Raw genomic sequence first — 27,656 nt, 5'->3', positions numbered from 1 at the left:
ACTAGGATTCATCGCCAGCTCCCCTAGCTTTTGTGTGGAGCTGATCCCCTCTCCCCCAGGCATGTAAGAAAACATTTTTGAATCTTTGGCTCACTGGGTCATAAGATAACTGAGTGCAGAGATTGTCTTGTGTATCTTTTATAGTTTGAGCACCAACACAGTGGGAGCTATGGGCATGAGAAACATCACATACACATGAGAATATGTTTGTACATCAAAATAAACTTATTTGGGGGTGAGTGTGTAGCACAGCAGCTAAGATGGTATTTGGGATGCGTGCATCTCATATCAGAGTACCTGGTTCGAGGTGAGGCTCTCCCACTTCTGATCCAGCTTCCCGCTAATGTGCACCCTGGGAAGGCAGCAGGTGCTGGGGTCCACGTCACCCACAGGGGAGACACAGATAGTCTTCTAGGCTCCTGGCTGCCGCCTGGCCCAGCCCTGACTGTTGTGGGCATTTGGGACGTGAACCAGCAGATGGAAATCTCGCCCCTCCCCTCCACTTTTTGAATACAATGCAAATGAATAAGGAAACATATTTGTAAAAACTTACTTTTAAATTCCATTTCCATGAACTTTTGCAGATGCTGAATTCTAGACACAAAGTGCCCAAGCAAAGCACCCCGCCATGGAAGCGCTTACCAGCTTTTTACGGCAGAAAACCCGATCCTGCCAACCAAATTCATTCCGAGGAAGTGTGTAAAATATGTCTTTTCCGAGAGCCAGCACAAAAGCAAGAATTCTTCCTGCGATGTCTGTGAGTTCAAACAACAGGTCCGGAGCGAGGACATGTCTGGGAAGGGCCTCTCTTGTGGGTTCCCGAGGGGGGACTTCAGTTGCCAGGACGTGGCAAAGCTCTGTGACACTGTTACCCCAGTACACCTAGCTCCAAGATGCTGAAAGTTATATTTGGAAAAAAAATTCACCTAACGGCGACTGCCAAGATGACAGTGAATGTACATCGCTATTGAGAATCTCTGTGACTGAGACTGAAGCTGAGGCCCCGCACGTGGGGGGATGCACCTGCCAGATGCTGTCAGGTCCCGGGCTGCACCCTCTCCCAGTGTCCGTCCCTTAGCCCAAGGCTTCCTTGTGGTGCTTTGATGACTACAAATCATTCTCTTGTTAAAATCAGCTCCCCAAACACAGAGAGCAGTGCAGCTGGCCCCACAGGGTCCCCGGACATGAGGCTCACAAGGCCACTGACAGCCCCATGGATAACATCATGCTGTTCCCTCTGGTCTTCAGTTTTTCCAAGAATCCCAGGCCCCAGGCAAACTGTCACTCCCACCTGCTGGGACCAGAGCCCACATGGCCATCATCCCAAGTCCTCAAAAGAACACAACATGGCTGACCAATCCAAGGAGGGCCACAAGCACCAACCAGGGACCCGCGGGAGACCCCAACACACACCCCTGCCACCCCCAACTTCTATGTGGAAGAACCTTGGTTCCTGAGCCCCAGAGGAGACAGGGCTCCTGGCTCTGCGCTTCGCAAGAAACTCCTTTCTTCCAACACCCCAGTGTTGGGCAAGAGGACCCAGGTTTGGGGTGGGAGTGGGGCTGGCGAGGGGGGCGTTCCATCTTCAGGCCAGTGCAAAATCCTGGTCCCCAATACAATCCTGGCAAAACCAAACTCCCAGTCACTCTCAGTCCGCCCCACGAGGGCCCAGAGATGCGGCCCTCAGCAGGGTTCACACAGAACCCCGCACCGCTCTGAGACCACAGTTGAGTTTGCCGCGGACTGGAAGGCACCGGAGCACCACACCCGCCCCTTGCTGCCACCTGCGCAAAAGCGGCCACAGGAGGCAGGGGAGGTCACTGGCGCCCCGCAGCCCACCACACCTGGCGCCCAGCCTTTCAGGTGAGCGAGGCCACTCAGGAAGCCACACACACACACTCCCAGCGGAACACTTGGGGTTCAGCCCAGCCCCCCTGCACCCCCGGCGTTTCCCCAAGCATCTACACACCCCGGGAAGCTCGGATTTGGAGAGGGGCGTTCCGGGGCGGGGGGGGGGGGGAGAAGCCCAGCGAGCGAGGAGCGCCCACCTGGGCAGCCGCCGCCGAGGGCACGCCCCCTCCCCCAGACGGCGGGAGCACCGCCCACCTGCCGCGCCCGCGCCGTTCCCGGGGGGCGCCGCCGCCGCGCGCTAACCCGGAAGTGGCGGCGGCGGCGGGCGCGGGGGGCGCGCACGAGCCGGCCATGGCCGCCGCCGCCGCCGGCTTTGTGTGCCGCGCGCGGGCCCCGGCCGCCCGCGCCTCGCCCGGGCCGCGGGGCCGCCGCTGACCTCGCCCGGCCGCCGCCAGCCCCGCGCCGGCCCCGCCTCCCCGCGCGCCCGTCCGCCCGCCCGCGCCGCGCGCCTCCGCCCTCCGCGCGCCCTCGTCCGCCCGCCTCGCCGCGCGCCCTGCTCCCCCGGAGGGCCGGCGGCGGCGGCGGCGGCGGCGGCGGGCGCCAGGCCGCCCCGATGCCCGAGCCAGGCCCCAGGATGAACGGCTTCTCGCTGGGCGAGCTGTGCTGGCTCTTCTGCTGCCCGCCCTGCCCGAGCCGCATCGCCGCCAAGCTGGCCTTCCTGCCGCCCGAGCCCACCTACACGGTGCTGGCGCCCGAGCAGCGTGGCCCGGGCGCGCCCGCCGCCGCGGCCCCGGCGCCGGCGCCGGCCCCCGCCGCCAACGCCGCCAACGCCGCCGCGGCCCCCGGCGCGGCCCAGCCTCCGGCGGCGGCCGAGGAGGGCCCGGGCGCGGCGGCGGCGGCGGCGGCGGGCGCGTGCAGCCTGCACCTGAGCGAGCGCGCCGACTGGCAGTACTCGCAGCGCGAGCTGGACGCCGTCGAAGTCTTCTTCTCGCGCACGGCCCGCGACAACCGGCTGGGCTGCATGTTCGTGCGCTGCGCGCCCTCCAGCCGCTACACGCTGCTCTTCTCGCACGGCAACGCCGTGGACCTGGGCCAGATGTGCAGCTTCTACATCGGCCTCGGCTCGCGCATCAACTGCAACATCTTCTCCTACGACTACTCGGGCTACGGCGTGAGCTCGGGCAAGCCCTCCGAGAAGAATCTCTACGCGGACATCGACGCCGCGTGGCAGGCGCTGCGCACCCGGTGAGCCCGGCGGGCAGCCGCGGGGCTGGCGGGGTGGGGTGGCGGGGGCCCCCACGGCACGCGCTCGTCTCCTCTCCTGCAGCCGGGAGCCGGGCGGTCTCCCCTCGCTGTTCCTGGAGAGCCCAGGGTCGGGAGCGCTTGGCCGGACCGGGCCTGGGAGCTTCTGGTCGCCGCCGCAGGTGGCAGCCTAGGGGTGCGCCTGAGCGCCCGGGGCGCAAAGGGACAACTCGCTTGTCCGAGCTGCGCCCCCACCCCGCCCAACCCAGGGGCCGCGCGCACTAGTGACCTTGGGCGAGGCGCACGGGGGTTTGTCGACCTCTGTCGTGGTGACCTCGGGAGGACTTTCTGGTTTGTAGAGGGACCCCGGGGGCAGTGCCTGGGCATCGTAGAGGGGCAGCCTCCTGGTGGGGCAGGTTGCTGGGGCACGGCTTCTGCAGAGTCTCCTTGCCGGCCCGGGAAGAATTGGAGACTTCCATGGCCTGGGGACTCCCTTGACCTTGAACGAGCCTTCACGGGACCTGAAAGTATTCACTGTCTTCTGCGTGTTTGGCGCCAGTTGTGGGCATGGTTTAGGGCTTACAGAAAAACTCGAGTTTTGTTCTGGCCCGAGACAGAAGTCTGGTCACCCGCGTGTCCTTGTGCCCTGGTTTTTGACATCTACGACCTTTGCCTGCTGTCTCACAGCAGTGGTGATGCAAATGCCTGAGCTCATGTCTGTGGTGAGATTGGGTTTCTTGGGTTGAAAGCGTGGCCAGAAGTGCAGCACGGGCACTCTCGTGGCTCTGGACACCTACGAGGTTCCTCTGAAGTCTGTGTGCTGGGCTCGTGCACCTGGCCAAGATTGAGGACTTCGTGCCTGTCTGTACGCGTCTTCATACCCATTGCCTCTTTGGGAGAATCGCTTGTCCCACCGGGAGGCACTGAGTGTTTAACACGGGTTGCTGCTGAAGTCCATGTCCTTCCTGGGACTGTAGATTTTGAAAATGGTGTAGGCGGACGAAAGTGCATTATATGCACGTGTGTAGGGTCAGAATGCCTGTTCCAGTCTCACACCATCAGCCGTTGGTTAGGGTATCAATGCGACGGTTGCCATGGGTTCTTTTCATCAAGTGAAATCCTACCTTGGATGTGTATATAATTTTTGTAAAAAGAGGTTCTAGGTTTCATACAAACAAGTCCACAGGATGTTGCTTGGAGGTGTGTGTGTCTACATGAAGAGGAAGGCCCTCTTCCACTCGCCCTTTACCCTGAATAGGCAGGTGTGTCTTTATCGCATATTTGAGGCGTCTTATTTCCTGGAGACATTTGTTACATTGTGTCGAGTTAATAAGCGTTGTTAGGGATAGTGTGAAACTTTGAATCAGCTGGTGGTGTATCCAAATCTTGCCCAGCACAGAGATCTAAATTGGTTTTTTCACCTGTAAAACAGGTTGGAAGTTGGAGTCTGAATGGAGGAGTCTGGGACATCTTGTTCTGTGTTGTTTTGGAGGTTTTTCCCCTTTGGATATGACCCATTGCCGTTAGAAGTACATTTTGTGTCTTGATCAAGCACATATTTCCACATCCGTGTGTGCACACCTGAAGCAGGTGTTTCACAGGCAACTTTTTTTTTTTTTTTTAAATAGGTAGAGCCTATAGCCGGATAGGGTCTGTTTGCCTTCAGCTGAAAAAGGAGAACAAGCGAGCTGGCTGGGAGCTGCTAAATTGATTTCCGCCCTCCTGTGTGGCCACTGCTCCTGGCCGCTCGTTGGCAGCATGATAATCTCCCGGTGGACCAGCCGTCGGCCTCCCGACTACTAATTTAGGACTGTTTCCACTGCACGGCACAGTCACATGGATCAGATGTCTCAAGAGGTGCATTTCTGTGTCTGGGTTATTCTAACCGAGGACTTACCTGACTCGGAAGCCAATCAGCCCCTTACCCCTCCCCCCTGCCTCTCTCGCTGTTCTCGCCATTCTTCTGCACCAGTATTTCCTGGAACACACCCTGTCTCCTATCTCCGTCCACTTACAGCTCCATTCAGGTCCCTGCCACAGCAGGTGCACCCTTTCCCCTCATGCCCCCGTTCTGGGCCCCACATAGACTCTCTTCCATCCCTGCCACCCTGGTGTCCCTGGTGGGGGTCCCTCTGTCCAGGATAGCGACAGGAGAGCTGGCCTTGTGCTGAGTCGTCTCTGTCTCTGTCCTTAGATTATTCCCCGGCAGCAGGTGTGACTGTCAGACCCGCGCCCAGTACCCTGCCCTGCCTCTTCCTGTTCACAGCTGCCCTTGGTATGCCCAGAACACCCCACCCGGCTGGGTCCTGCCTGGATCAGGCGAGCTTTGGTGTCTCCCGCACCTCTGCCACTCAGCCCAGTGTTGGGATGTGTGCTGAGTTCCCAGTAGCTGGCAAAGTCTCAGCTAACAGACACTCGCTCAGTGTTTGCTTCGGGGACTGGACACGTGGCTGCCCCATAAATAGATGGGATACATTCAGTTTCTCCCAATGGGATTTCTTGCAAAGAGTCAGATCTTATTTCGCCTCCAGAGTGTAATATCCGTGGGTACCAGTGCACGGCAGGAAGGGGTTCCGATGTGTTGGCTTGAGGTCTGTGCTGTGCTGTATCTGGTCTAGTGGTGTTCTTCCCACACTGGAGTGTCTGTCTGCATTGAGCAGGGAAGTATTGATAAGCCTGCCTTAGTGTTTCTCGTCACCCTGTGTCATCACCTGTCTACACTAGCGCCTGTGCCCACCACAGCAAGCTGCCCAGCCGTGACGGAAGACTGCTGATCCCACATGCATGGATCAAAGCCCTGAAACCCCTCACGTGACAAATGCTGGGGTGGGCACGAGAGCTCGGGTAAGGGATTCAAGAGGAATCACGTTTGGGGTGAGGAAGGTGATCACTGCTGTTTGGCTGAGACGTGAGTGTCATAAGCATTTGGAAGGTTGCTGGGAAGGGTGTAGAAGGGAGGGGGTTTCAAGGGGTCAGGAAGAGGCAGGTTGACGCGGGACGATGTGGGGCGATGGGGAGAGACCCTGAGAGCCTGGGCTTGGGGGATTGGTCCAAGATAAGGTCACACCTCACGTTTGCATTGCTGAGACGCCAGGAGTGCAGGTGCTTGAGGAAATGGCTTGCAGTCACTCAGAACTATTTGTGGAAAGGACTCTGTAAAACGAGGCCTGCCTCTCTGGGAGTCTCGTGCAGTCACTGGGGTTGGGGGTAGCAGGCTTAGGATGGATAGGCTGCCTGGGGGTACAGAGGGCGTAGGCACGTCCAGTCCTCTCACACGCATCCATCCGGGGCGTCGTTGTGGACCCCAGCGGCTTCCAAAAGGGCGTGCAGAAGTGGGACTGTGGTTTAGGGGAGACTGAGTCACACTGATCTGAAAGTGCAAACCAACAAACCGAGGAACCCAAAGAGGGGCTGGTGTTCTGTGCCCCGCTCAGCCACTCCTGCGATGCCCGCATCCCGAACTGAAGCACCCATCTGAGTCCCGGCTGCTCGGCTTCCCGTCAGGCCCTGGGGAAGCAGCAGACGATGTCCCAAGTACTTGGGCTCCTGCCACCCACGTGGGAGATCCATATGGAGCTCCGGACTCCTGGTTCCTGGCTTCAGCCTGGTCCAGCCCCAGCTGTTGAGGCCATTTGGGGAGTGAGGTAGCAGATGGAAGACCGATCCCTCCCTCCCTCCCTCCCTCCCTCTCTCTCACCTGTCTGTCTGTCTCTCTCTCTGGTCACATCTTTCATCCTCCTGTTTGATGTTGGTGCTACAGAGAGGTGTTTGGTGGCAGGCAGAGAAATGTGGACACAGACAAGGCAGACGCAGGAGAGAGGGAGACAAAGAGGCGATAGCTGTGCCTACGCGCAAAAAGGCAGATCACAAAAGACCCTGTCTCTTGTTCATTCACTCCACCAACACGCCGTTCATCATTAACTGTACTTTTACGGGGCCGAGTGCCAGCCACTGCTCACGCAATCCTCCGAGTACCATTGGTCCCAGGCTGCTCGCCATGGTCGAGTGTGTGGAATAGATTTAGGAGGCATTGGGAATACAGCCATGCTTTATCACCTTTGCATCTGTAACCTGAGGATCTGTCCCTGGAAAACCTGGGTGCCAGCAGGGCTGTGGTGGTGTGTCCACCTTCTGCTTGTTGTACTCCCAGAGTGCAGTTCGCCTGGGAGTAGCAAAAACGCTTCCCTTCCTGGGCATGTGGGAGTGCACAGCTGGGTGTTCCCAGATCTCTCGGAGGGAATACCAGGGTGCCAGTCTGGGAAGAAAGCTTGAGATGCGTGCTGGAGTTCCAGTGAGGAGGGACCAGGAAAAGCACGTGCTGCCGATACCATTTGACGGCGATGTTTCCAGAAAGGGAGATGGGGTGGTGGCTTGTGAGCCCATCGTGCTGGGAAGGAGGCGTGTGTTCCCAAGAGCAGACCTGTGGAAGGTAGAGTATGTCTGGGGAATCCACTGCCCCCTCCCAGGGGCTCTCGGGCGGTGCCTGGCCCTTCAGGCACGCTCCCCTGCCGTCATGTGGGTTTTTCTTTGTGTAGCTGTACCAGAATCTGAGCTGTCCCTCCCGTGCCTCCAAACTGTACTTGTCCATGGTTCTGTTTCGAGGGCCCTCACTGTTCTCCAGTGACTCAGGTACAGAAGATCTGCCAGAGGATTTCAGCATGAGTCACTCCTTGATGTGTTCCGTCCCAGGAGCCTTTGCTCTCATTTAGGGTTCCCTTGGAAGCTCAGTCTAAGCTAAAATCCAGTCTTGAAGCCAATGGTGGGGCTGGCATTCGGTGCCCATCTTTGGTGTTGGAGTGCCCGGGTTCCATGCCTGGCTCCGGCTTCTGGCTCCAGCTTCCCGCAAATGCGGACTCTGGGAGGCAGTGGTGCGGGCTCAGGTGAATGGGTCCCTCTGCCCATGTGGGAGACCTGGATCGAGTCCCTGACTCCAAGCCCTAGCCAGGGGGCCATTGTGGACACACAGCGACTGATCTAGCAGATGGGAGTACTGCTTCCCCCTTTCTGTTCGAGCGTCTGCCTCTCTCTCTCCGTCTCTCTGCCTCTGGGATTAACACATTTAAAACCAAACCGCTCTAACAGTGTGGTGGCCAGTTAGCCCGCTCTCGCCTGTGGTTCTTCGGGGTTCGCCATTGAGGCTGCTGCCTGCCTGTCACCCCTGGCTGGTGTTCCTGTCCCCTCTCCAACTTCAGGAGCTGCTTGGCTCTGCTCAGCATCGATAATCCCAGTTAAGACTCCAGGATCTGGCTTTGGGAGCTACAGCATTCATTTTGTTAGTGGCTTTACCCTCCCTCGGCGCTGGGTTTTGCTCCGTCTCGTATTGAAGCCAGAGGAACTCTTAGGTATGGGAATCCAGGATCTCAGCACAGATACACTCAGGAGGTGATCGTTAGAACAACATCATAATTCTACCCCCGACCCCTGCTGCCTTGGTAGGCTTGCTTTAACTAACGGGATTCCCCATTTTGTCTGAAAGATGTGATTGACCAAAGCAAGACGAGCACAGGACCTTTCACACTAGGAAAGTTAGCTCTCCCTGCAACCCTCACATTACTTCACCACAAGTCCAAGTTCAAGGGGCTGGGAGGTTCACTGTCTACTGAGGGTGCGTGGAACACTGCCTGCTCAGGATGGGGAGGGGCCTGTGTCCTCTCTCAGCAGGTGCAGGAGCCAGGGGCCAGGTGCGGGCGAGGGGAGAGAGTGTCACAAACTCATTCTGTGACAGGGCCCCAATCCACTCAGCAGGGCGTAGTTGTTACGGCCTCCTCCCCTCTCACAGGGGCTGTTAGGTTTCCACAGGTGCTTGGGAGGGGACCAGGCATCCAAGCCCTAGCAGCCGCTTGAACCAGGCACTGCACCATGGACTTCACACTCCGTTCCCCTGAGACGTGGGGCAGTGGGGTGTGAGCCGCCTGTGTGCGGGGCAGAGGGTTTTGGGGCCGAGCGCTCGTGTTTCTGGATTTGCTGTTCCTGCCATAGCTGGGAAGCCCCATGACTTCAGTCTGGTGCGCTGGCCCTCAGCCCTGGCTGCGCTTGAGAATTTTCCAGGTGTTTTGTAGCGCCTGTGTGTGAGCGGTGTTTGTGTGCGCTCGCAGCCAGAGCTGAGGTGCACCTGCCCAGAAACATCCAAGAGCCCTTGTAGGGGTTGGGCCTCGTTATAATGGGTTAAGAGCTGAAGCAAAGGGAGTGTGAGGTTGTTCATGCACAGCTGTGTGGATGGTTTTCATCAGAGTGCTTCGGTGGCTAGGAACTCACTAGAAGGGGCTCTGTGAGGGGCAGGGGGTGGAAGCAGTAGCCACAGGTCTCAAGGGGCTGGAGCTGGGCCCCGAGACCCTCCCTGTCTCCAGAGCTGGCATGGGCCAGATGTCCCTGTCCCTCTGTGGCCTCTCCCCAGACAGGCCCCTCCCTCCTCCATGGGGTTTGCTTGTCCCTGCCCCTCCCCTGCCTCGGCCCCCCCACCCAGAGCTTCCCGCCCCGTGCTCATTCTTAGTTCACCCCATTGTGGCCCTGGGTTAGCCACCACGGCTGGTGCTTAAGCACTGCACGGAAACAGGGGCACTGCTTGGGGACCTGGGGGCAGGGGCATGGCTGGAGTAGGGAGCTGGGGCTGGAGGAGGCCCTCCCGCACCTCCTGTGTCCTGCACCTGCTGCCCTGGAGCTGTGCTGGGTTGCACAGGGCCCCTCCTGTGTGACACGGAGAGCAGGGGCCTGGCAGAATAGGCCGCAGTTCGCTCCTTAAACCAGGTCAGTAGAGCAGTGGCGTCACGGCCGCCTGTGGCTCGGTGTCAGGGCGCCCGTGGGAGTGAAAGGCTGCAGAAAAAGAGCTTCCTCCCCTTCCGCTGTCCTTCTGCCCAGCTGATGGGGGGGGGGGCAGCGGGAGGCTGGGGGTCTGTGGTGAGCACTCGCCTCTGCACAGCCGGGCAGCCAGGGAGACACTCCTGGCCTCAGCGGAGTCTTCTCCATTTGGGTGATTTACGGCTGGAACTGGCTTTGGGAAGAAGCGCTTAGGACTTGTGCTGGGGTGTGGGCTGTGTGTTCGTGTTTTACCTTGCACAGCGCTGCCCCCACCAAGGGGATCCTAGCCCCAAAGGAGGGGAAACCTCACCTATCATCCAAGACCTGCCGTGACTTTGCACACCGTTCCTCCACCTTGCTCATTCTAGGTCTAGGGCTTTAAGAGCTGAGCAGGGAGTGGAGCCTGGAGTGGGGCGTGCGGTTGGAGACAGCGAGGAGGGGGCATGGGAACCCTGTCTCTCATCCACTCCATTCAGGACATTCTAGCTGCTCTTTGTCCCCAGGATGACCTTGGTTGGCCAAGGGACCTGAGTTGCAAGCTTCCTTTTAAAATATGAATGGGCCCATAATGCCTTGCAGCTGGGGTTCCTGGTTGTCAGGCCCCTTGCATTGCAGCTGGTTGGTGCCTCCCGTATTATTGATTACCGTAGAGTGTTCAAGGGCCCTTGGCACCATGGGGGAAATTGAAAACCTCTGTTTCCAGGAAGTCGGGGTCATTCCAGGTCAGCACTCAGCCCAAGCCGCATATCAGTTCCTCGGGTTCCTCGCTGAATCACTGGGCAGAGCCCAGCCCCCTGGACTGATCGCCGACTTGCTCCCTCGCTTGTAAAGGACGATGGTAGAATCTGAGCAGTTGCTGCGGGAGACAAAGTGTAAAACAAGCCTGAACTCACGGTGCCTCCATGGAGAGCCCGGCTCCAGATGTTGAGGCTGATTCTGCAGACCACACCCCCGCCTTGCCCAGATGAAAGTCCCAGCCTCTGAGTGATGGTCGTGGCCATCTGCACTGAAACAGCCATGTTGGCCACAAAGCCCGGTGAGGCTGCAGGGCAAGATCTTTGTGTGTGGTTTCACGGAAATAATTAGATTTATCCCTGTTCCCCGAAGTAACTCAAGGATGTTCCAGATTCTCTGTGTTTGCTTGACCTTGTGAAAACCCATACTGTTTTAATTTGAATATTAGGAAGAGGCAGTTCACGTGCTAATGCCATCTAAGCTCACTCTCCTGGCCAGGCTGATGAACCATTTACAAAAGAGCGTGCCATGGCGCAGTTTATTGGAATCAGTTTTCTTAGGACAACTTCACTCTAGGAGGCCAGGCTGGGGGTGGATGACACGGAGCTGTGATGACAGATAGTGTGGCTTGTCGCCTCCGTGCACACAGCCGGGCTCTCTGTCCAGGTTCCGGCTCCCTGTGGGCTGGGCGCCCCGGGCGGACCTGCCACACCTGGCCTGCAAACACAGCCCTTCATTGTTCTGAGCCCCAGTTAAGCTCCAGGTCATCCAGGCCCTGAACTGGGAAGTCCTGGTTCCTGCCTTTCCCTCCTATCAGGTTTTGATCTTTACTCCTTTGAATGCTTTTCATATCCATTTCCTTCTCCCCCTTGTGGAGCCCTGGAAGACTTGTTCCTGAATGGCTGCACCGCCCATTCTCCCCCCTCCCTCTCTTTCTTCCCCAGACATGGCACAGGTGCAGATCTGCAGGGCCAGCTTAGCTCCCTGCCTTGGCTCAGGTGCCTACAGCCTGGCCTGGGTGCACAGATGAAACCCATGCAGCAAATCCGTGAGTGAAACAACAGAGTTCACAAGTCGAGGTCAGAATGGCCCCGGGGCACCTTGTTGGAGGCTCGCTGGACCCCATCGCTAGAGCCCTGTGTGGGGCAGGCCTGCAGCTGAGGCCTGGCGGAGGCTCCGAGGAAACCGTTTTACCCCAGGGCACCAGGTGGGATGGGTGCACGCCGTCTGTGTTTTAGGAACCCTGGGACGTGCAAGCTCTTGAGGGAGGCGGCTGGAGCACACGGTGCCTCCTGGGACTGTGTTCCCCTTCCTTGGGATCTGCTGGCCCCTGCTTTGCCTGGGGTGGCAGGATTCATCGTGCACTTGGTCGTCTATTTTATAGCAGGAGTTGTGAATTTGCTTTTGAAGTAACTATAAATATATGTTTTTTATAGACATATAATTTCTTTTTAAGATTTTATTTATTGAGAGTTAGAGTTACAGACAGTGAAAGGGAGAGACAGAGAGAAAGGTCTTCCTTCCGTTGGTTCACTCCCCAAATGGCCGCCACGGTCGGAACTGCACCCATCCGAAGCCAGGAGCCAGGAGCTTCTTCCAGGTCTCCCATGTGGGTGCAGGGGCCCAAGCACTTGGGCCATCTTCTACTGTTTTCCCAGGCCACAGCAGAGAGCTGGATCGGAAGTGGAGCAGCCAGGACTAGAACCGGTGCCCCGTATGGGATGCCGGCGCCACAGGTAGAGGATTAACCTACTGTGCCACAGCGCCGGCCCCATAAACATATACTTTTTTAACGTTTACCTGTTTTTATATACTTGAAAGGCAAAGCAGCAACAGAAAGAGAGAAAGGGAGAGAGAGAGAGACAGAGCCAGAGATCTTCCATCTGCTGGTCACCCCCGCCCCCACCCCAAATGCACAGAAGCCAGGTCTGGGCCAGGCTAAAGCCAGGAGCCAGAAACTCCATCCTGATCTCCCACATGAGTAGCAGGGACCCAAGTGCCCAGGCCATCTTCTGCTGCCTTTCCTGGCACGTTAGTAGGAAGTGGAATCCGAACCAGTGCTCTGTCATGGGATGCTGGTGTTGCTAGTGGTGGCTCAACCCGCTGCACCCTGCCGGGCCCCCTCACCCTCCACCCCAGCCCAGCCCACTCTCCTACCCCAGGTCTCGCTCTTTAAAAAAGCTTTTGGTAGCTGCTGGCCTCCGGGACATGGATGCCCGTCCCTCGAGGTGAGTACATCTGAATCACAGTTCTCTTGGCCTCTTCACCTGCTGCTGCCATCCTGTGTGGCTCGGGTGTTCTAAGGATGTGGAGAGGCCCTGCCTGGCCCGGCCCTCCTCCTCCACGCTGCACAGCTCCAGGGCCTGTACTGGGACTGCCCAGGCCACCTGGAATGCTCCACTCCCTGGAGTGCGAATTCTGAAATAGCCCTCTCTTAGTGCCTCTGATCCTGCTTATTTAACAATCATATTTAGTTCAAGAGCAAGGCAAACAGTAGCCTGCTCGTGAGAAGTCTCTGCTCACAAGTGCTGATGACCAACGGTCATCCTGATAATGACGTGAGCAGTGGTTTGTTGGAACATGAGAGAGGCGTGGAGCAGGGCGAGGTGATGGGAGTACCAGCTGGTGGGTGTGTGCGCTGCAGTTTTGAAATATTTCCATCTACCTGAAATGCAGTTAACAGGGAGCTTCGCATTCCCCAAATGCCTGCGAAGCCGGCAGCCTAAACTCCATCGGGGTCTCCCACGTGGGGGGCAGGGAGCCAAGCACTTGAGTCATCCTTGGCTGCCTCCTGTGCGCTTTAGCAAGGAGTTGGATCTGAAGCGGAGGTGCTGGGACTCAACAGCAGCCGGCGTCCCAAGTGGCAGCTGACGCCGCTGCACCACAGCGCCCTCCTCTGTGAGCTGCAGTATTGCAAGGCTGGTTAGGATAGGCTGCCTCCAGAGTCCTCCCCCGCCCAGAGCCGTGAGGGGTTGGCTTTGTGCAGGAATGGCCGAGGGACCGAGTACCTGACTGGCATATCCTGAGACTGTCAGGATGGTTGGAGGAGAGCCGGAAAGGGGTGTGGGTGACAGGGGACAGTAGATGAGGATGGAGAGTGATGGGGTTGGGGTTCATGTAGGGTATCACAGACTCCTGCCAAGTTTGTGGCTTTTGCAGCATGAGATGGGAGGCTTTTAGGGACCTGGGCCGAGGAGCGACATTGACCCAGCTTAGGCTTTTCAAGGTCAGGTTGCCAATGCCTTGCAGGGCCTGGTGTGCCAGGGGAGGAAGCGAGGAGACCAGTGGGGTGCGGCTGGGGAGTGTAAGGCAAGAGATGGCCATGGCTTGGCCCAGAGTGCTAGTGGCAGAGGTGGGGAGAAGGGCTCAGGCTTTCAGAGGCACAACCGGCAGTGGCTGCTGATGCCCAGCGGGCAGGAGGCGTCGCTGGTGAGGATGGCGCCTGGGACTTTGACTCCACCGGAAGTGGACTGGACATCGGGACATCGGTCAGGAGTCCGGCTGTGCGTCAGTGGTCCTTATGATTCCCCGGCAGACCGTGCAGCAGAGTGAGAGCAGCATGGAGTGGTGAGGAGTGGGGTCTGTGGCGGGTAAAGCCTCCAGCTGTGATGACGGCATCCTATCTGAGCACTGGTTCGAGTCCCGGCTGCTCCACCTCCGATCCAACTTCCTGCTAATGTCCCTGGGAAAAGCAGTGAAAGACAGCCCAAGTGCTTGGGCCCCTGCCACCCACGTGGGACCTGGATGAAGCTTCTGGCTCCTGTCTTACGCCTGGCCCAGCCCTGGCTGACGCAGCCATCTGGGGAGTGAACCAGCAGCTGGAAGATCTCTTTTTTTTTCTCTCTCTCTCTGTTTCTCCCTGTCTGTCTGTAACTCTGACTTTGGGGGGGAAAAAAAAAAAAAAGGATGTCGCGAAACCAAGAACAGAGCTGCAGGAATCGGCAGACCCATCTGTGCCCCCGCCCTGGCTGGAGTCCTGCTGTCCGGGCTCTGATGCTGGGGAACCCGTGATGCACCTGTAAGGCAGGCCTCCAGGGAGCCCAGCATGGAGGGGCCAGGCGCAGGCAGAAATCGCTCTCTGTGGCCACAGGGGATCGCCGTGTGCTCTGATCTGATCTGAGCACCCAAGAGAGCCCGCGGGGGCCCCACACTCCCTGTAACATGCTGAGCAGCCCACGAGCAATTTCCCGTAGCAGGCTCCATGCACCCTGCGTTTTGATGGAGCTCTCTTTGCCACTGGCTGCGTCCTGCTTCCCACTCCATCATGCCCAGAGACCCCTTGTCCTGACTTGGGATGCATTAGAGATAGCAGGGACCCATAGATGCCTGAGCAGGAGGAGTGTGGGAGGGGTGTGGCTTTCACACACATCATGCCTGGCACCTGTTCAGTTCCTCCCCGAACTGAAAATAGTGCCCAAGTTGCCCGGGCACTTCTGGCCTCTGGATCTTGTAAGAATCCATTCTTCTCTCTCTTTTTCCATTTTCACACATCTTCCCGTTTACTGAAGAACTGCAGGGTGTATTACCATCCCGAACAAGCAGCGTCAGCCTCTTCTCCATCCGCGGGTGCTGTGGGGCATCCTGGGCTGCTCACAGGCCTCCCCCCAGCGAAGCCGGCTTCCCTCCCGCTGCCCCCTCACCCCAGACCTCTCCTCCATCCGTTCCGCCTGGTCCTTCAGCTCATGACAATGGAATCTCACTCCTCTGTAGGAATGCCATCTTCTGGGGGCACCCATGGTGGCGCAGTGGGTTAAGTCACCACGTCTCGTGTTAGGGTACCTGGTTCAAGTCCTGGCTCCTCTGCTTCTGACCCAGCCGCCTGCTAATGCTTCTGGGAAAGCAGCAGAGGCTGGTGCGAGTACTTGGATGCCTGCCACCACGTGGGCAACCTGGGTGGAGTTCCTGGCTCCTGACTTCAGCCTGGTCCGGCCCCAGCTGTGGCAGGCTTTTGGGGGAGTGAACCAGCTGATGGAAGGTTCTCTCTCTCTCTCTCTCTCTCTCTCTCTCTCTCTCTCTGCCTTTCAAATAAATAAACTATTGAACAGTGAATGCCATGTCCTCGAGGACCGAGACTGCATCTGGCTCACCCCGAGCCCAGTGCAATGCTCCACGCACAGAAGACCTGCCAGTGCCCGTAGCAGGACAGGGTGGAGTCATTGCAAGGCAGGGTTAGTGTTGGGGCCACTGCAGGACAGGGTGGAGTCATTGCAAGGCAGGGTTAGCGTTGGGGCCACTTTCTTTTCAGGTTCAAGGTTTGGGGTCTGAATCTCCTGTGACTCTGGGAAGGGAAGCATCCACCAGGCAGCTGGCGCCACATCAGCTTCCTGCCCGTGTCTCCTCTGCTCCAGGGCTGGCTGTGATGTGTCGCCCAGCCCAGCCCAGAGGAGGCGGAGGGGGCACAGAGACCCAGAGAGCCCACCATCCAATCCGTCACAGCCTGGCCTGCCTTTGGGAGCACGGAGCTGGCTTTCTGGAGAAGCCTCTGTCGCATGTGGATGAGGTTGGAGGAGGGTGAAGGAGCCCTTGCAGAAGAGGGGCTTGATGTGGCACTCTGAGTCGTGCCCCCAGTGCCTTATCCCCAGTCCTCAGCCCGCATTGCCGGCCACTGCCTTCTGTGAGCAGACCCTGCAATGCTTGGGGAAGGTGCTTGTGGTACTTGTGATTGGGGGCTGCACGTGAGCCCCAAGCGTCAGTTGGCAGTGACGAGAACTGAGAATTGGGAAGGTCTCTCTCTGCAGCGTCACCGACTGCCCATCCCTCGGTTTCGTCTGACCTCCGTGTCTTTCATCTTGCCGTGTTGCTTGTGGAAAGCAAAACGGAACTCCGTGATTGAACATCTCAGGGGTTACATGCAAGGTCAAGAACACATAAGCTCCATGGCGCCTTCATCCACCTTCAGTGGTCAGAGACATTGTGCCATTCTTGTAGCATCGACTGCGCCATTCACAGTCTACCCCTACCAGCCCCCCACCCTGGCTGTTAGCACTTTGTCTGATTTTTTTGTTTTTTTTTTTAAGAAAAATCGCGCGTGTGTGGAAATGTACAGGTGTCAGATTTCCCAGTGGCGTCTTCTTGCCTTGCGTGGTCAGGGGCTGGCCACAGAGCCACGCTTGCCCTGGTGTGCTGTGCTCACGTGGCTGTGCCATCACTGAAGGGTGGGTTGCAGTGCGAGAGCAGAGAGTTAAGGGAGGCAGGAGATAGAGGCCAAAGAGTTAACCAGGGAAGGACACTGTGGGTTTGGCCAGGGTTTTCAACATCCGCCTGGTAAACATAGATAGCATGGTCAGGAACTCCAGGGATGTGTCCATTGATCTAGAATTAGTGTACAGTGCTACAGGGAGCCCTGGCCCGGAGCTGGGAGCCCGGCGGCAGCCGCTGTCACAACTCGGGGGGTCGGGGTCAGCCCAGCGTGTCTTTGGGCCTCCTCTCGATAGACTGGGAGATTTGCAGGAGGTGCTGGTCCCGGTTCATCTGGTATTCACTGGATGTCTGCTTTGTACTGAGCATGTTTTTTCACACATCACCTAATTGTTTTTTAAAGGTTTATTTATTTGAGAGGCAGAGTTAGAGAGTGGCAGAGACAGAGAGGAGAGGTCTTGCATCCGCTGGTTCTCTCCCCAAACAGCTGCAACGGCCGGAGCTGGGTCAATCCGAAGCCAGGAGCCAGGAGCTTTTTCTGGGTCTCCCATGTGGGTGCAGGGACCCAAAGACTTGGGCCATCTTCTGCTGCTTTCCTGGGCCATAGCAGAGAGCTGGATTGGAAGAGGAGCAGCCGGGACTAGAACCGGTGCCCATTGAAGGATCCCAAGTTTGGGAATCCAATGCGCTCGGGTGGTCGCCCAAAGACCCAAACTCCAGACCGGAAGATGCAAGAGCAAGAGGATTTTTATTAAACGTTTGCACAAACAGGCTTCCTATCACCAGAGACGAAGAGAAGTGCCGAACAGCAGTTACAAGCAACCTTTAAAGGCAAAAACCACAAGATTAACATATTTCACGGGCTTTGGCTTGATTGGCTAGTTTAAAGGTTACCATGAGTACTCATTGGGTCCTTTAGATGGGGAGTGGTTGCCCCGGGCGGGAGTTACTATTAGCTTCTTTTCTGGGGAACCGAAACTCTCGGGAAATTGAAACTTACAGAGTGTTGGCTAATCTTGGGGGCGGGACATCTGGTGCTGGTTCCTTGTTCCTGCACGCGGGTTTTTCAAACCCTAGTTTCTAGTTTTACAAGATTCATCCTTAGGCATTAGCAAGCAAAGCTAATGAGTACAGAAGCAAGAAATCTGCAATTAGCTCTTAGCCGCACTTGTCACAAAGCACACCAAACACCGGAGTAAGGGTCCCTCAGGTTTTTCACCATATGGGATGCCGGCACTGCAGGCGGCCGCTTAACCTACTACGCCACAGCGCCGGCCCATCACCTAATTTTGACTCTCACCATGTCTGTGGTGGGGCGTGGTTGCCTGTGTTTCACAGACATAGAGACGAAGGACCCCAAGAGGTGACTCTCCCTGGACTCCAGGGGCCAGAATCGGAACTGAGGCAGCCCAAGTCTGCAGTCCGATGTCCTCAGGACGCTGGGGTCCGATCCGCCCGGAAGCACTCAGGGCTGCAGGCTCGGCGCAGTGAGAAAAGGCCAGAGCTTGTGCTTCAGCCTGGGCCTTGCTGTGGTCTTAGTGCCCACAGCGTGTGTGCAGTGCTGTGTGTCTCCCTCTCCCACACATGCACGCACATACATGCCCACACACATGCACACATGTACGCACACACAGGTGCACACACGCACGCACACACTGGGATCACACGTTCCCATTTTTCTGCGAAAGCACAATGGCAAGTATTGCTATTGTTACTTAATCTATTTTTGGACTTTTCCCCTCAGAATCCCAGGATCTGAGAATATCAGTAAGTTAAAATGTTTAGAAATTTCCGCCTTTGCGCCCGTCCCCCTGCTCGAGGTATGTCAGTCAGGTGCCGGCTAAATTGCTCGGTGCAATCTGCTACAGCACAAAAGCAATGGCTCATTTGCATTTGCAAAGATGGCCGTGAATACCCTTGGAGAGATTTTCCCCCTGTGCAGTCCTCTGTACTTTAGTGCTCCATGGGATTCTGAAGACTGAATGCCTTGTGAATTTTTGGGAAATCCCTTTGAAGGGAGGAAGAAAAACTGATTCTTTTCTGGCTACCAGGTTTGGTTCAGAACTTGGGCTGATGGCCGGGTTCTGACCGTTTCGCCCTCTGTCTCGTGGCTTCTGGTAGATTGAAGGTACCGGCCGCTCGGGCTTGAACCCCTGCCTGTGGTTCATCGCTCTGTGCCTCACTGTTCTCTTCTGTAAAATGGGGAAAGGGTAACGGTATAGATAGTCGTAGCCCTTAGGTGTCAGCTTGATAAGATAACATTGGTTGAACCATTGAAAGGAAGTGGGGAAGATGAGACATTGGAAAAATAGCACCCGCTGTTTCTGAATGGGGAGGTGGTCTTTGGAGCACTGTCACACCCCCTCACTCGCTGGAGACCAGGTCCCGGAAAGCACAGGAGTGGGACCACTGTTCACATTGGAGGGGTCAGGAGAAGGCCATGGAGGGACGGTCAGCGGCAGCTCAGGTCACTAACTAGCAAGCACGGAGCCTGCGTGGCTCTGGATTTGAAACTTTCCCAGGGTCTCGGCTGCCTGGGTCCATCTGCTGCCGTTCACGCCGGCAGTCGGCTTTCACCTGCTTCCACCAGCCTGTGGACACAGCGGTGGTGCCCACGTGGTTCGCAGCCCCAGCGGCCTGTATTTTACCCTGTTTGTTTTCTTTTTTCTTGAGGACAGTAGAGTATAAAAAAAAAAGTAGGTATCTGAGAGGCAGTGAGAGAGACGGAGTTCCGGTCAGCTGACGCACCCTCTAAATGCTCCTAATGGATGGGGCTCAGCCCTGCAGACACCAGGAGCTGGGAACTCCCTCCCAGTCTCCTATGTGGAGCCAAAGCACTTTCACCTGCCCAGCTGCCTCCCAGGATCTGCACCGGCAGGGAGCTGGAGACAGGACCACTGGGCAAGATGCCTGCCCGGGCTCTTGGGTTGGAGTCCTCCCATTCTGCTTGGCTCCCCTGTTGTTGGTTTTGAGAGCCACGATAACTCTTTTGGAAACATCTGGACCAGCTTTTTGCTTCTGATCATTTAAGTAAGGACCGATTTTCATTACTGAACCACATCTCTGTAGATGGGGGGCAGTCAGTGTCTTGAGAACTCGCTGGGATGTGTTGTTGGAGCCCCTGCCATGTGCCCAGCTCCAAGGGAGGGCTGTAGAAGTGGGGCAGGTCTCCTGGGGGACCCTGGATCAGCCTCCCAGGTGGCCTGGCATCAGGCACACTCCAGGAATAGGCGACATTTATTGCAACCAGCACACAGCAGCCTGGGGCCCAGCAGTGCTCAGTTAAGGGCTTACTGAGCTCATCCCAGATGGGCTTCTATCTCAAGTCAGACAGGGCCTGTGACTAGGACTCCCTCGGAAGCAAGAGGGCGCCTTTAACCCTAAAACCAGAGGCACCGGCTGTGGGAGCATCCAGTGTCTCTTGGCAGAGTCGCCCGCTCCAGCGGGATACCACTGACAAGGAAACCATCTTGGGTGCCTCCCCCTCCTCCTCCCATCCCACTAAAGGTGACGCTTGAGTTCCAGCCAGGGCCGGTCAAGGCCACGGCCACTGTGCCCTGTGAAGTCGCTCGTGTTGTCATCTACTGCTGCCTCCCGGGGTGTGCATTAGCAGGTGGCTGGACTCCAGCCGGACCCCTCAGATGCCAGAAGCCCCTGAACTGCGGTGCCAGGCACCTGCCCCTGGTTGCTTTTAAGTTATTCTAAAAACTCCCTGGCAGCCGACATCATTTCCCTGCTGTGTGCTGTGTTGTGCAGCGGCCAGGAGGGGCAGGGCAGCGAGGGCGCGAAATCTGGAAGTCGGGAACCTCATTTAGTCTAACGCACGCTGGATCCAGAGATGCCCTCATTCTTCAAAAATCATCAGGCACAAAACTTGGTCAAGATCTTGGGTTCTTGGTACATTTTCATGGCCTGCCGTCAACTGAGATGCGCTGCTCCTGGGTGGCTGCTTTAAGAACTCGATCAGCATCCCAAACCCTGTACCTTGGAGCAAAGCTCGGGACTGCTGGAAATGCAGCCTTCCGGGTTTGCACCCTGTCCCCGCCGCCTCCATCCACAGGTAGCTGAGCCCCCTGAGCCCTCGGCTTATGTTGGCTCGCAGCTCCTCCCTCGTGGATGGTCACCCAGTCCCCGTGCACGCTGTCCCGTTGAGGAACTGACTCAGCACCTGGCTGTGAGCAGCCCTGCTCAGAACACCGGTGTTTCCTCTGCTGAGGTTGACTCTTTTCATTTTTTTCCCCTTCTGTCCCGGTTCTTGGTCGTCGGTCCACTTAGTGTCCTGTCAGCCTCGGGGAAGGAGCTGTTGCTGTGAGATAGTTCGCTCCTGTTTGGGGTCCCGGCAGAATCTAGCTTGCGGTGCAGCAGCCGCGGCAAAGGTGGCGGGATCCGAGGATTCGCTTCTCCCGTTGTTTAGACCCATTCTTTGTCCCAGGTGAGTGAACCCCTGCTCAGCAGTGTTTTGGGGACCAGCACGCCAGGTCCTGGGGCCTGAGGAGGGACAGGTGGCCCCTGCCACTGCACACAGGTGTTTCTGAAGCCTGGGGTCAAGCAGCACGGGACACTTTGTGGGCAAGATTGCATTCACTGAGAGCTGATTCTTTTTTTTTTTTTTTTTTTTTTTGACAGACAGAGTTAGACATTGAGAGAGAGAGAGAGACAGAGAGAAAGGTCTTACTTTTTCCGTTGGTTCACCCCCCAAGTGGCCGCTATGGCCGACATGTTGCGGCCAGCGTGCTGCGCCGATCTGAAGCCAGGAGCCAGGTGCTTCCTCCTGGTCTCCCATGCGGTGCAGGGCCCAAGCACTTCCTTCCCGGGCCACAGCAGAGAGCTGGACAGGAAGAGGAGCGACTGGGACAGAATCTGGCACCCCAACCTGAATTAGAACCCGGGGTGCCAGCGCTACAGGTGGAGGATTAGCCTAGTGAGCCGCGGCGCCGGCTGAGAGCTGATTCAGAAATGACTCCTTTACGGGCTGCGTCGTGGTGAAGTAGGTTAAGCCACCACCTGCAACACCCACGTCCCACACGAGTGCTGGTTAGAGTCCCGGCTCTTCCACTTCCAATCCACTTCCCAGCTAATGCACTTGGGGAGGCAGCAGGTGATGGCCCAAGTGCTTGGGCCACTGCCACCCACGTGAGAGACCCCAACAGAGTGCCTGGCTCCTGGCTTTGGCCTGGCCCAGCCCCAACACTTGTGGGCATTTGGGGAGTGACCCAGTGGGTAGAAGATTCTCTCTCTCTTTCTGCCTTTCAAATAAACCTTTTAAAAAAACCTCCCTCATTATATCCTGATTTTTAGCTGGTTTTAAAAATACCATGTATTTCTGGTGGTTCAGACATGTCCTTTAACTGTGGTTTGCTTGCTTTGCGATGGAACACGTGCTGTGTCACCCCGTGGCCAGTGAACATTCTACGAGGTCAAAACAAAACAAACTCGAAGCTTTGGTCTTAGATATACTTAGATATACTTCTGTATATCTAATTCATTGGTTTGTCTAATACCTTGATCTCTTATTTGGATCTAGCTAATACTTGGCTCTGTCTAGGAGTTTAGTCTAGCAAATACTTTGGTCTAGTAGTTTAGTGTAGTTAATGGTTTTTATTTCTTCAGCCATGCTAAATGTAAGTCTTAGGCTTGTTAATTTTGGCACTTGGAGCCAAGCGCATCGTAACAGTGGTTTTCAAATCCTTATTTGGCAGTCAACCTTTGTCTTTAAGGCAGCCAGGGTTGGCTCAGCGTGGGAAGCCCACGCTGTCCCTTGGCCGTGGCTGCTGGGGGCCCGAGGCTGCTCTATAGCAGAGCTCAGACTGGGCTGCAGTGGAATGCACACAGGGTCCCCCAATCCGCTGCTGGAGGCTGCCGCTCGCCTAACTGAACCCCCAGCCGGCAGCCCCGTCCTCCTCGCCCAACGCTGGGTGACAGGAAAATGATTTAGATTAGGGCCGGGGTTCTACAGTTGGACATTATCTGGGTAGTTATGTTTATGTGAGAGAGGCAGAGATCCTACATCCACTGCTTCACTCCCCGAGTGCCTGCACCAGCCAGGGCTCAAGCCAGGACAAAGCCAGGAGCCGAGAACTGGATCCAGGTCTCTGGGTGGTGGTGGGAGTCCCTGAACCATCACCTGCTGCCTCCCAAGGGGCACACCAGCAGGAAGTTGGAGTGGGGAATAGGACCAGGACTTACCGAGGCACTCTGGTATGGGAGTCCCTGTTTCTGTCTTAGCCATCACCCCAGCCCGCACTTTCTGAATGGTCCCATCATATGCAAAGCTATTTGATCGATTTTAAGACCCTCCTCCAAAATTTACTCCCACTCCCACTTAAACTATGGCCGAGTCAAGTCTCTTTGCCTCGCAAGTTTTAGTTCTTTTGTGACTTGTTTTGAAGATTTTAAATATTTGTCTAGATCCAGTTTCTTCTTATAATTTTATTTTTAAGATTTATTTATTTATTTGAAAGGCAGAGTTACAGAGAGGCAGAGGCAGAGAGAGAGAATGAGAGCAAGAGAGGGGGAGAGGCTGAGAGAGAGGGAGAGAGAGAGAGGTCTTCCATCTGCTGGTTCACTCTCCAAATGGCTGCAGTGGCTGGAGCTGAGCCCATCTGAAGCCAGGATCCAGGAGCTTCTGGGTGGGTACAGGGGTCCAAGTACTTGGGCCATCTTCTGCTGCTATCCCAGGCCACAGCAGAGAGCTGGATCAAAAGTGGAGCAGCTGGGACTCAAACTGGCACCCATGTGGAATGCCAGTGCTACAGGCGGCATCTTTACTCGCTACGCCACAGCGCCGGCCCCCTCTTCTCATAATGTTAAACCCCATGTTTCACCCATCAACATCTCCTTGCCACCGACCTTATCAGTATTCAGTCTTGGTTCTTAGATCAGATTCTTAAACGTGGTGGCTGCAGGGTGGCACCTGGTGACGCGGAGATGCACGGCTGTGTGCCAGCACTCGGAGGGGCAGCTGATTGACGAGGAGCAGGGGAAGGGGGGTGCGTTCCACAGTCAGGCTGGTTAACGCCCGTGCCGCCTTCCCTCACAGTCTCCGCTGGTGAAATACAGGGGGACCCACCCCGACAGAAGGGGCCCCACTGGGGTCTCTGGACGCCTGGGGCAATACAGGGAGGTAAGTCGTTAGGTGTAAGGTGTGCCGGCGAGACGGTGAGGAGACTGACCTCATAGGGAGTGAAGCAAGAGGGGAGTGGCGTGTTAATGCCTTTGTCGTGGCGTCCATCATTGATCTCAGAGTTAAAGATCAGCAGGTCTGCTCACTCCTGAGACACACGGCTCGCGAGACAACCATGTCCGAGGCAGCCGTGAGACGTCGGGGCCTCTGGGCCAGCGAGATCACTCAGTGAGCACCTTTCTGCACTCGGTGGGTTCCACCTGCAGCTTAGAGGCGCTGCTGTGTGTCTGGTTCCATCTTTGCATCAGGGAGGCTTTGGACTGGGTTTCGCTTTTCCCAGATTCTGTGGTCACCTGTGATGGGTTCTCATCCTGGGTGCCGATGTCCCTGGCTTCTTTTGCCCAGCACCCCTCTCCCCCTTCGTCTCCTGAGCCCCCTCTTCTCCCTTCTTAGACCCCTGCCTCCCATGACTCAGGGCCACCTGGGGCCTGCCCTTTGTTGTTGACTGTCTTGGGTGGAATCACTAGTTTTTTTTTTTTTTTTTTAAATTCTGTGTGTCCTTTGTTGGTTCTTTCTACTTTTGCTAGAGCATGTTCTTTTTTTTTTTTTCTTTTCTTTCTTTTTCTTTTTTTTTTTCCTTTTTTTTTTTTTTTTGTTTGTTTTTTTGTGGACAGTGAGAGAGAGAGAAAGACCTTCCTTTTTGCTGTTGGTTCACCCTGCAATGGCCGCCACGGCCGGCGCACTGCAGCTGGCGCACTGCACTGATCCTATGGCAGGAGCCAGGTGCTTATCCTGGTCTCCCATGGGGTACAGGGCCCAAGGACCTAGGCCATCCTCCACTGCACTCCCGGGCCATAGCAGAGAGCTGGCCTGGAAGAGGGGCAACCGGGATAGAATCCGGCGCCCCGACCGGGACTAGAACCCGGGGTGCCGGCGCCGCAAGGCGGAGGATTAACCTATTGAGCCGCGGCACCGGCCAAGAGCATGTTCTTAATATTGTCAAAGGAATGGGAGTGGGCAGGTGTTTGGCTCAGCAGTAAAGCTGCCACTTGGGAAGTCTACATCCCAGTTTATAGAGTGCCTGGTTCGAGTCCCGGCTGCTCCACTTCTGATTCCAGCTTCCTGTGCACCCTGGGAGGCAGCAGGTGATGGCTCAAGCTCTTGGGTCCTTGCCACCCATGGGGGAGACCTGGATTGAGTTCTGGCTTCCTGGATTTGGGCTGGCCCTGCCCTGTCTATTGGGGACATTTAAGGAATGAGCCAGTGTGTAGAAGATCTTCTCTCTATTGCTTTCACACACTCTCTTGTTTCTGCCTTCCAAAAAAAAAGCGGTGGTGGTGATGAACTTTCCAGAAGCCACTGAATCGTCTGTGTCTGGCCTGGCGGTCAGCTGCCCTGAAGCTTTCTAGCTTCCAACCTCTTGCATGCAGAGCCGGCTCCTGGGCTGATTTGTGTGTGTTTGTCCATAACTTGCTTTTGACTCCTGAGGAAGCTTTTAGGGTCATTTCTTTATTCTTGGTGTTCTGAAATTCTACAAAAATATTGCAATAGAGGACCTTACAATTATGACAAGTTTATGTTGGGTGTTTGGTGGGACCCCTCCCTGATGGGAGACACAGGTTTTTTGATCTGAGAGGGCTCCTTTAGTATTTCTTTGAAGGTTTCTTTCCCCCATTTCCATGGCTCCTTCCTGTTACGAGCCCTATTTATATCGACCTCCGCATTTTCATGTTTTACCCTTTTCATAACATCCTGTTCTTGTTTTAGAGATGTGTTTTCTCAGATCCATGAGGACACATGGGTACTATGACAAGTTTGTTGAAAGCTAGAATTAAAAGCTTAGTTTTAACAGTACTTTATACTTTGTGTGTCTGTGTGGGTGCAAACTGTTGCAGTCTTTACTTAGTACAGAGTTGATCTTCTGTATATAAAGATAATTAAAAATGAATCTTAATGAAGAATGGGATGAGAGAGGGAGTAGGAGGTGGGATGGTTTGGGGGTGGGGAGGGCGGGTAGGAGGGGAAGAACCGCTGTAATTCAAAAGTTGTACTTATGAAATTTATATTTATTAAATGAAAGCTTTCTATAAAAAAAGCTTAGTTTATTTTGGTGCAAAAATAAGCTTGTATGCATAGATTCTAAAATGTTTTTCTCGAAGATAAACTTATCTTTGCACGCCATTTCTGTGAGTCCCTTTGAAGCCTCCTTGGGGGTGGGCCCTCGTGCAGCGGGCAGCAGCAGCAGCATCCTTGTCACTTCTGGCTCTCAGCTGTCCGTGGAGAAGGACAGCCTGGTAGTCAGGTCGGGCTCCCTCCCTGTGGTGTAAGCAGGGTTCCTCACCCAGCCTTTCCCAGGAGGGAGGGTGGCCGGCTCCCCTCCCAGCTCAGTGTTCCCCTGCAGGCTTTGTTTGGGGGTGGAGGGAGGCCCCCAGACAGAGTATGATTCCCCAGGGAGCCCCAACTGGACCCCACAGCTCACTCCACAGAGCTTTCTTGCCTGTGCTGGGGCGCGTGGTGGATCTGTTACAACTCCCTATCGGGACTTTGTGTGATGCACCTGTTGGAGTTGCCCAAAGCCTCTCTGGGGCTCGGGTGGCTCCCGCCTTCCCCGTGGCCCCTCTCTCAGCGCGTTCCCGAACACGTCTGTCGCCTGCGCATGTTGAAGTCTCCTCATTTTGCCCTGATTTCTTATTCCCTGTGCTGCTGTGGGTTTACTGCTTTCTGAACTCCTCTGCTTTTCCAGTGGGTTTCGGTTGGTTGGGATGCAAACAGCTGGGCTTGGGTCATCACTTTGAACTGGAGGCCAAAGGAATCTTAAAACACACACACACACACACACACACCTACCTTATTGAGGTGCAATTGACAAATAGTGTGTACAGCTGTATTGAGGTGTGATTGACATCTAGATAGTTAATATGTACAGCTTGATGTGCTTGAAGTTTGCACCCAGGAAACCGTCAAACCAGCATGGCTGTGAGTGCGGGCAGTTTGACCCTCGCCTCCCACAGTTTGCTTCTCTGCTTTGCTTTGCCCCTAGGTTTGTGAGAGCGCCTGATACAAGGTCTCCCTCTTAGGCCCTGTTTCAGGCTTCCGTGCACCGTCCCAGGAGAGCTTGGCTCTAGTTTAATTCATAACTGAGACTCTGTACCCTCCGAGCACCCCCGCCCACTGCCTCTCCGTCCTCCGCTTCTGTGAGCTCTGCTGTTCCCGGTCCCACCTGTAAGTGAGACTGGCCTGCGTCCTGGGGCGTGCTTGTCTCACGTAGCCTGATGACCTCCAGAGCCAGATGGCAGGACCTGCTTCTTTCCGAAGTGGGGGTGCCGCTCCCTGCTGATTCTGAGTCACCCCCTTGTCCGCAAGCGAACACCAAGGAGGGTTTGTAATTCAGTTTCTCACGGTGAGCTGCCCCCTGTTCCACGCATCCCAGGCAGGACCCCCGGGGTCACTGCTGACTTTGCAGCGTGTGTGAGCAGCGCCCCCGGAGTGGTCCTGACCAGGCATGTGCGGCTGCGGGTGCACCTGTCCTTGGCTGATGGTCTCGTTCCTGCTGATGGTCAGTGTCACTTGGTGTCTGACAGTGAATGGCCTGGCCAGTGCCAGTGTTGAGTCTTTGCGTTCCTTCTGTCTTGTTGTCCTAATGTTGTCCAAAGGGGGTTGTACCACAGGGGGCACTGCATTTTCCCAGCCCCCACGCTATCCATGCTCCACGCTTGTCTCATTTACCATATGAGACATTAAGGACAGTAGATATTTGCATTGTTAGAAACAC

At 56.1% G+C, this 27,656-nt stretch overlaps 1 protein-coding gene across 2 annotated transcripts in view; it reads left to right on the top strand.

Annotated features, from left to right (window-relative positions):
- Nucleotides 1-2,464: 2,464 nt before the first annotated feature.
- ABHD17C (abhydrolase domain containing 17C, depalmitoylase) overlaps nucleotides 2,465-27,656 on the top strand; it is a 50,711-nt gene continuing 25,519 nt past the window's right edge. The window contains exons 1-2 of one of the 2 annotated variants that reach the window (XM_062204851.1): nucleotides 2,486-2,644; nucleotides 2,726-3,096. In XM_062204851.1, the coding sequence (XP_062060835.1) occupies nucleotides 2,486-2,644; nucleotides 2,726-3,096 (530 nt within the window). Of the gene's footprint in view, nucleotides 3,097-27,656 lie in introns of both variants that reach the window. The other variant, XM_062204850.1, reaches the window with a different exon arrangement.

The sequence above is a fragment of the Lepus europaeus genome, chromosome 11, assembly GCF_033115175.1.
Source record: "Lepus europaeus isolate LE1 chromosome 11, mLepTim1.pri, whole genome shotgun sequence".
NCBI lineage: Eukaryota > Metazoa > Chordata > Mammalia > Lagomorpha > Leporidae > Lepus > Lepus europaeus.
The sequence above is the reverse complement of the archived record's forward strand: the minus strand, read 5'-3'. Positions and strand labels throughout refer to the sequence as shown.